This window comes from Empidonax traillii, unplaced genomic scaffold (assembly GCF_003031625.1).
Source record: "Empidonax traillii isolate 1590-97213 ecotype Southwest subspecies unplaced genomic scaffold, ASM303162v1 scaffold125:size1524877, whole genome shotgun sequence".
Lineage (NCBI taxonomy): Eukaryota > Metazoa > Chordata > Aves > Passeriformes > Tyrannidae > Empidonax > Empidonax traillii.
Window position 1 is genome coordinate 1,514,959 of NW_020955318.1, and position 9,216 is coordinate 1,524,174.

General features: G+C 38.3%; 1 protein-coding gene across 1 annotated transcript; it reads right to left on the reverse strand.

The window, feature by feature from the left end:
• Window positions 1-600: 600 nt before the first annotated feature.
• CCKAR (cholecystokinin A receptor) lies at window positions 601-6,579 on the reverse strand. Its single transcript, XM_027883379.1, has 5 exons — window positions 6,221-6,579; window positions 5,223-5,474; window positions 2,942-3,203; window positions 2,106-2,233; window positions 601-1,492 (listed from the first exon to the last, which is right to left on the reverse strand). Exons 1-5 carry the CDS (start codon window positions 6,339-6,341, stop codon window positions 966-968), a joined length of 1,290 nt encoding a protein of 429 aa, XP_027739180.1. The 5' UTR covers window positions 6,342-6,579; the 3' UTR covers window positions 601-965.
• Window positions 6,580-9,216: the final 2,637 nt, after the last annotated feature.

Genomic DNA, 9,216 nt, shown 5'->3' on the forward strand with positions numbered 1-9,216 from the left:
CGTTCTGCACCTAATGTCTTCTAAATTCACGTGGACAGCGCTGCCTCTGGAGTGACTGTGAATGTATTTGTGAAATGTGTGAAGGTTGCAGGCACCAAACTGCATCTGCAGTCCTGCATCTTTTTGTAAAACACCTCCTTGTTTTATCCCAAGCATTTATTCCTGTGACAATTTCCACATGAGACTTTGGGAATCATCTAAGACCCTGCCACTTGCATGTGTGGGTGCTTACAGCCGCACAGAAGAAAGCCAATTCTTTGTGCTTGTTCTACTGTGTTTATTTAAACGAAAAATACGTTAAATTCTGTTAATTTATGTTATTGCCTGAGGGAAGAATGCATTCCATTAACAAAGTCACCAACATTTATTTTAACTTTATTTTCATTTTATTTAAAAAAAAAGAAATAATTTTACATAAAAGCATTATTTTCACATGGACGAGCCCGTTCTCCCCACCCCAGAATTCCTGTGAGTGTGACACCGAAATTATCTCAACATGTATTATCTCAGCTACGATAATGTGAAAATATACTACAAATATAACAGAAAGGTTTCTGATTACGATGCATAGCTAGTGAAGTGAAGACTGCAATACATGTATTCATGTTTGAGGAGAATCTATTAGCATCTTGGAAATTTTAAGAGATACTCAGAACTGCAGCCAAAAACTGAGCAAAATTGTTGATGTAAAGGACACCAATTTTTACAATGAAATTTATGGCAAACAGAGCATCTTCTAAGGCTTTTTATAAAGTCCTTTATCTTCACAACCCTCTTCTTCCTTTGTACTTTTGAAGGGAAAGTGATCTAACACTCAGTGATAGCATCCATTTCCCTTAAAATTCTCACTGTGTTTACTGTCACTGAAGTGTTTCATTAACTCAGAACTAAATCATGTTCAGCTGATGCCACAGTCACTCTCCAACATTAGATGATAGGCTGCTTGTTGCCTCCTCTGACACAGCTCAGGGTGGTGCAGATGCAGTCATGTGCGTGTAAGAACATTTGGAGAGTGAAGCCCCTGTCGTCTTCCCCTCCTCTTCCTCAGCAGCCTCTCCCCGGATGGCAGGGGGGCTTTGCTTTGCACAGCAGGTGAAAGTGGCCAGAAAGCCCATGCGGAAGCGCTTGTTCATGAAGCAGTATATGATGGGGTTCACACAAGCAGAAGTGTAGGACAACAAGTGTATGAAGGAGATGGGAGCCCCTGAGAGACGCTGGTCTGCCGAAGCGGTGTCGAACGCGCGCCAGGCATTGACGCTGAAGATGGGAGTCCAGCAAATGAAAAACAAAACCACTATCACCATCAACATACGGATCACAAGTTTCTTGGCCATTAAATTGGCAGAAGAGCTATTGCTTCTCACCCTCTCTATTTTGTTGTGGCTCATAGCAGAGAGCTGATGCAAAGGCATTTTCCTTTTTCTTTTGCTTTTGTTGAGGTAACATCCATCTCCATCCTCGTATTTGGCACTGCAGGTACTTATTTTTCTTTCTGTACATATAAATTAGAGTTTAAATAGTTGGTAAAATCTCTCTGAATGATGATTTAAAACAAAAAATGAAGAACACAGTCTAAGTCTAAATAAATAACATAATTCATAGCTGGACAACAAAAGAAAGCACTGGCCTATTCTGAGGCAGTCATGTTATCAGCTGCTCTGCATCAACTGTCTCCCAATATTCTCACATATTATCTCTTTACAAACTGATGCAAAATGTGTAAGAACACTGTTGAAGTCCAGTGTTGATGGAAGATAGTTTTCGAGATGATATGCTTCCATTTTAATTTGACAATTGTGGCATTTATTGACAGAAATGGTCCTCATCCATGACCAGAAAAAAAATCTTCATATTTCTATAACAAACAAATTAGAAATTTAACGTACCCTCTCCCTAGTCTTTGCAAACAAGCCACAGGAGAGGCTTATTTGCTAATGAGTAATGGAATAGCTTCAGTTAAAAAATGCAGCTGGTAAATTCATGGCATAACTGACCATAATGATAATTTTTGCAAATAGAAAGTTTTCCTTTTACTAGCCTCGAGATGACTGCTCATATTTTCAACTAACTTAAAAAAAACACCCCAAACCTAAGTGTACTCCTACCTCGTGAAGATTTTCTCTGGTTGGCATCAAATTTTATTCCTCTGTAGAGTTCCAAAGAAATTAGGCCATACGCAACCATCATTATAATCCCGGGAATAAGAAAGAGTGTGAGCAGCAGGAAAGTGTACCTAAAGAATAAAAAGACAAACTGAGACTGGGGAAGAGCATAAACCCAGAAAAACTCCTTTTTATTCAGATAAGAACTGGGGGAGGCCAGTCAGTGTTCAGTCACCATGCAAGGACATCACGTCTAAGTACTACTGCTGCTTGATAGTGCTGCTGTTTCCCTACTCGGCACAGATGTGTAGGACTCAGAGCACCTCTCTGTCCCTGTTCTCCGTAAGTTACCAAAAGGATTCAGTTCTCAAGTAAAACATTTCAACTTCATCTACTTCCCTGCTTCAGAGGAGCTTCAAACAAATTAACAGGCAAGGCAGCATGCAGAGGGGCGTTTGTACGTGTCTGCATTTCTCAAAGATTGATCAAGGATTTCTCTGAAAATGTTAAAGTTTATGTATAAATGAGTGAAAGCACTATTCCTAACTAACATGACAGATGCTTTCTTTACAGTGACAGTCGGGGCTTAGCAGACCATAGTGTGAGAATCTTTGCCATGTTGGGTATCTTTCCCGTGACAAGGGAGAAGTCTTGCAAGTGCCAAAATATAAGCAGCTTAAAAATATGGGTTTGGGGTTTTTTTTCTTCCTAAATAAGCATGATAGAGTGTAAAGGTTTGCTGAAGGTTAATACTTGATTTTCCATAGGCTTAATGCTACCATGAAATCCTGTTTTCCACCAGATAATTGTGCATTTGCTAGCAGCCAGTTATGTCTTACCAAGATTGCTGAATGACATCACTGGGCCAAATGAGCCGACACATGTTTGCTGTGGTGTTGTTATACTTGGTGAAAGGTACCAGTTTGCTGTAGATGGGGTATGGTGACATGATAGTGAAGGAGACACACCAGGTAGCAGCAATCACTCTCAAGGCATGAGATTTTGTCTGCCAGACCCTGGACTGCAGCGGTTTGCAAATGGCACTGTATCTCTCCAAAGAAATGGCAACCAAGTTGAACGTCGATACACTTACAGAAACACCTATACATATAAAATAAAGAAAAAGGTTATTCTCTTGTTTAAAATGTTCATGTTATTTTCAAATGGTCTTGATAACTTTCTGTATGCATACAGAAATTTAAAAATATAGCAAACTACTTATAAGCTAAAATGTTTGTAAATATCATATGGTTTAAGTCAGTGAAGACAAAGGGGCAAAGGGTCTGGGTCTCCAGACTGCTCCAGACTGATATTCTCACTCTCCCTTTCTTTAACTCCAAAAGTCTAAGTGAAAAGATACACTACATCAAACCATAAAATTCTAGTAAGAGGAGAAAAAGACACTTTTTGTCCTAATTATTTTCTTTGCTGTTGTGGTTTATTCACTCCACTGATTGCACTGAAATTCAAACAAGCATTTGAAATCAATGTGATTATGTGATTAATTACTCTTTTAATGCAGATGTTCACAGTCCCTTTTCTATTGTTTTAAGTTTTTTGAGTGTTCTGCTTGACTGGTGATTTGATTTTCTCATTCAAGAGAATTAAATATGTTACAACTTTTTTAATAAGATGCTAATGGACTTAAGGAGAAATTAAATTACATAGAAGCAGCGACTTTGTCCTTCGAGTGTCCCTAATTTTTCCTGTTCATATATTATAAAATATAATGCAATGGTCTGTGCCATTGAGGTGCCCAAGTTCACCACTGCAAGATTATAAATATTTCTTAACTTTGTCACAGATTTTCCTTTCAGTGAATGAGCTTTCATTTAAGTCTTTGTAAATGTTCTAATGTGGGTCAAACTATAAAATGCCAATATCTTTACAGTTTGTTTTACACAAATCATCTGAGTTTAAAATATATCTTTCTACATCTTAAAATGAAAAACTGAACATAGTTGATGCAATGGTTGTCAGTGTCTGCTTGTCAGTTGAAACCACTGTTACCTGAACCACTAATGGGAAATATCCTCATTCCAACTCAAAATAAAACACCTTCATAATGAGAAAGTTCACGTTTGATCCATTTCACTGGATTTTTTTTTTTAATAAAGTAATTTATACAGTGAATAAGATGACAATGCTTCAGTAATGTCTTATAGTATTTATGGCAGCAATTCATTATAATTGTTTAAACATGGCCTTTAGTTTTATTGGTTTTATCTACAAAAAGATGTTGATTTCCCATTCGCACTCTCTAGGTGTGTACTTTCGCATTACATCAAAGTTCTCAAGGGCACAGGTTGAAATAGGACGTGAGGTTTTTGTAATTAACTGAGAGTCTCCCAAAGGTGGTGAAAACTTTGCATGATGTTCTTCTTTCTCTTTTTATTATTTTTCTTTCTTTTTTTTTCCTTTTTTTTTTTTTTTTTGTTAAGAAACCAGCAAATGCACGAGAAGTATTGGAAGTGAGACAAAATATGGTTACACACACAGACATAACCCAGGCATTTTGAAACTCCTGGCTCCACAGAAAAAAAGGCTTACAGCAAGGCATATAAAAGTGATGCTTTTTAGAGTCAGCCTCTAAAACCTTTATATGTGTTTTACGGTCTCCCAGTGAGCTCTGATACCACCTGACCTGTCCTGAAAAAGTGCTTGCTCTAAATTCCAGCTCTGCAAATTACCCCTACTTTGGCCTATTTTATTTTTTCATGTGTCACTGATACCAAAAATCTGTGGGTAAAATCTGCCCTTAGCTAGTATGTACAACCCCCCCACTTCTGGTGGGTAATGTGAACACTGCTAAAAACTTTGTCAGGTAGGGGCAAGCACATGCGTGTGCTGAGTTCCTCGTTAAAGCTGGATCATGCAACACACTTCTCCCTTAACCTGATCCTGCAAAACATTTCCGTATGTAATGAAAGTTAGGTAGGTGTCTCTGTGTTTTGCTGGATCAGACTGAGGAAATCAGAACCACAACGATTTGCACTACAAAGACGTTTCTTTGTGATATTGATAAGGTGGAAACAATCAGCTTTTTATAGGTCGTTAAAGACCTTCTCACCTCTCTCATTAGTCAGACTTCAAAACAAGGTGTAAACTTCCCAGACTTACCCATGAAATAAGTGGCAGTTTTGCAAACAGCACTACCAAAAATGAAATCTTTCAGCAGGTTGGGAATGAGGGTGAAAGGCATGCAGAAAAGGCAGAGCATCAGGTCGCTGACTGCTAGTGACAGCAGAAACGTGTTGGTGACTGTTCTCATCCGCTTGTTTCTTATCAGCACTGTAATTACCAGAATGTTCCCCAAAATGCTGAGCAAGAATATCAAGCAATACAGCAGAATTCGAATTATCTGATGCAAATCTGAAAATTGTCACAAAAAAAGATCAGTTACGTAGTATTCGGCTCAGACTAGTATTCTGTATTTTGTCCTCTAATAAAAAAGTAAAAGCCTTTCTGTATTCAGTTTTAGTAAGGTTTATGTCTTTACACCAATGTAAAATCAGTTAAAGAGCTGAAATTCTTAAACTTATTCTGATGTGCCTGAATTTCTTAGCATTAAACTACAATACATGAAATACAATGTACATTTGAAGAGTCAAATACAACTTCTTAAAGCATGTTCTGCTCACACTACTTAGGGTGCAGTACTCATCATGAGAGTTCCTCCTTTATGCAGAAATAAGAAATTATACAGCAAACAAAAATATTTTAATGCATGGTGGCTTTTTTTCAGCCTCAGAGTGCAATGATTTCATATTTAATCACTTTCATACACAGTATGAGATCTGATCACTCTATTGTTATTGAATTGAGTAAAAATCATGTTTCTCCAAATCCTTAGCAGAGCTGTTTACATTTTGTGCCCAGTAGTGCTACTGTTTTAATTTTACATTATATCGAAAATTTTTTCTAATTGAATTTTTAACTTGAAAAACCAGAACATGCTAAATTCTTTGCTGCCTGTTTCTCATCCTAACTTATCAGCAAGCAGTTGATTTTGCACTTCCCCAGAGAAAAAGCCTTGCATAGCTCTTTCTTTCCATAGTATCTCTACATCCAGCTAGAACTAAAACCATGTGGAAAAAAATCCGGTTTTCTATACATACCTCTAGAAGGATAAGGTGGATCATCCACACAGTAAAAAGTGTCATTTTCGAAGATGATATTGCACAGGAAAGCAGTAATGTTGGTACCATTCCCGAGGAAGCTTGCATCAACTATTTCCATTCTTCAGTATCCACAGGTTAGCTCTGATGAAGAAGAGGGTGGGTTTGTAACTATCTGCCCACTCTTTCAGTAAATAAATACATTTCTGAATGAAGTCTTCAGGAGAAATACAAGAGAGGCAGTTCTGGAAGGAAGCTCTTCTGACTCTGACAGGAGCACTCAGCACACAGAGCCCTGTTCAGGCTGAACAAGATTTATTCCAGGGGCTCACAAGGCAGTTCAGAAAAGCAAAACGTGTGCACATACACACTCACATGTATGCACATACACACACACACACACACACACACACACACATCCCCTCTAGTACTTTTTAGATCCACCCTCTTCTGTTACTGGACTAGTGCTGGGATTTGAACAGCCTAGAAAAAGATTACAGCATTAACCCCTTGCAAGATTGCTTCTGCTCTCATCTCTGCAATATTTCTTGAAGGCAGACTGTTATGCCACAGCCCATGAATGAGAACCAGTGAGTGATGAGAGTGATAAATGTCTCTCAAACACCAACATTTAAAACGGTAAGAGTAGCTGAATAAAAGGGCAGAGAGGAGGAAAACGTAGTGAAGCTTTTTCATTCCTTACATGGAAATGATTCTTATCTTCATATTTTTCAGACCAAACTGAAGATAGGGAAGGCTTAGAAAAATAAGAGCTGTTACATTTAGCTCATTTGGTGAAGTTCTAACTTCACATAAAGGTGCAGTACGTGCCTGATCCAAAACCCAGCAAGGCAAGAGAAAAACTAACTAATTTCACTGTTCTTGGATCAAACCTTATAAAGGTATATTAGAATTGTTAGTTAATATAAGCAGAAGCCTACACTTTTCCTCTGTGCAAGGACTTGTATATGACTTGAATACAAACTTGATTAAACTGATAAACTGGGGCACATTAGTTACACACTGGTGTAAAACTCAGTGATCTTGATTGTTTAAAGTTCTGCTTTTTTAATACATAAACATCATCTTCATTGGTGTTTTCACAAAGTCATGGGCTTTTAAATTCCAGTATACAGCTTGCTTATAGTCAGAAATGTAAATTAATATTTGAAATTAATCTGTTATAACTTAATGGAAAAATATTTCACATTTAAAAACTCTTCTACTTAAACAGGCAGAGCAATAACACATTCCTCATAACAAGTCCTGACCCCTTAAAGTTGATATACACAGACTGGAATGCCAGGGTTTCTTTTCCAGTCCTGCCAGCTTTGCTTTACAGTGTGAATATGGGAATAGGTGTGTAGGGGAGTAGATTGAAAAGTTACATTTAAAATTCTAATTTCTCCAATATCCTTTTTACCTCTGGGAGTCCTAGATGCAGCTGGTCATCAGTGGTCCACACCACTGCACGGCCCCACTTGCTGCCAGCAGGGTGAGAGGCTGGCCAGGGCTGCAGGGCAAAGCAACAAACACTGTAAAGCCACTGCACATCTCTCTCACTGGTCTCAAATACAGGTGGGACAATGTGAAGGATCAGCTTCCCCAGGACAGTGGGAGCCCCTCACTGAGCCCCATCCCAAGGGATGAGCCCACTACAATGTCAAGACATGTTTCCCAAGGACACAGGAGATGGATGAAGCCAATGAGGCCAGCAGCCATGGCTGGAGGCTTCGTGGAGTCAGCAAAGAGGCAAACTGAGCCAGGCTGTGTGCAGCTTGCCCTGTGAAGCCTTTCAGCACATCAGATGAGCAGAGAGCACAGTGGTGAGAGGCAGCATGTGTGGCACAAGACTTGAAGAGTTGAGGGATAAGTACTGAGCTATGATTGACTCCAGGGGGTACTAATTTCAACCACAGGCAAGTGCTGAATGAGTGAGGGAATGAAATCCCAGCAACTGTGTAGTTGCTGTCAAAACTGGATCATCCTGTTCACATGCTCAGGACTCTAAATCCTTGGTACATTTGCGCAGACCGTGTGTCCAGAGATTTTTATCTGTTATTACAGTCCTCACCAGTTTTCCTTTTGTGAGTGCCAGGCTTTACTGGCAGACTGGCTCGTAGTTCCAAGGGTTTAGTTCCCCTGGAGTCCTTTTCAAACATTGTCATCGCATTTACGCTATTTTTTTCCCCCCTGGCAACAGTGTAGTTCTAAACAATAGATTGCACATCATGTTTAATAATTTTACTATTTCCTTTAGAAGTTCTGGATGAATACCATCTGGTCCTGGGCTGAGCTGGATTCATCATCTGATGGTTAAATTGCCAGAGTAAATGAGTAAGAATTTGCTATGAACTCTTGACTCCTCTCTTGGAGTCAATTTCTGCATGAAACATATCAAGATCAAAGAGTTTTGTTTTTATAGACATTTATTTTTTGCACAGATTTACTTAAATGTACAGCCAATATTCCTCATGTTTGGACAGTTCTGAGTTGCCTTTATAATATCACTTCTCTCCACTACTTTTAGCTAATTTCATGACAGATCATTCTCCATACAGATCACTATTATCTCACCATCTTCCTGCAAGCTTTTGGAGAGGAAAAATAGAGGAGATGGTTTTAATGAAATGTTTGCTAATCACAGATGTAATTTTATTATTTAGGAGAATAGAAAATTATTTTGATCATTTTTGATGATTAAATGGCTGTCCCACTTGAACGTAATCATGCATTATTTGGGATGGTGGAAGTTTTAGGAAATAACTTCCTTGGAGCCGGCTGCTTTATTAACAACAATAATTCATTAATCAAATTGGCTTTGTAATTAAGAAATAATTTAGATGCCTTAATGTGCATATGTAGATAATTTAGACAAAAGTATAAAAAAATCTTTTTTCCTTTATTCGAAAGAGGCTTGCTAATCTCTGACAACAAAAGAATCTTTTATTTTTCTTTTAATTTTAGCCTTAATAATTTTTCCCCCTGTAACGTCA

Excerpts from the sequence above, each read along its gene's own strand:
- CCKAR (XM_027883379.1), bottom strand. The coding sequence starts at position 6,341 with ATGGAAATAGTTGATGCAAGCTTCCTCGGGAATGGTACCAACATTACT. Across the intron at positions 5,475-6,220 it reads TCCACCTTATCCTTCTAGAG|ATTTGCATCAGATAATTCGA; the intron begins GTATGTATAGAA and ends GACAATTTTCAG. Across the intron at positions 1,493-2,105 it reads CCAGAGAAAATCTTCACGAG|AAAGAAAAATAAGTACCTGC; the intron begins GTAGGAGTACAC and ends TTATATGTACAG.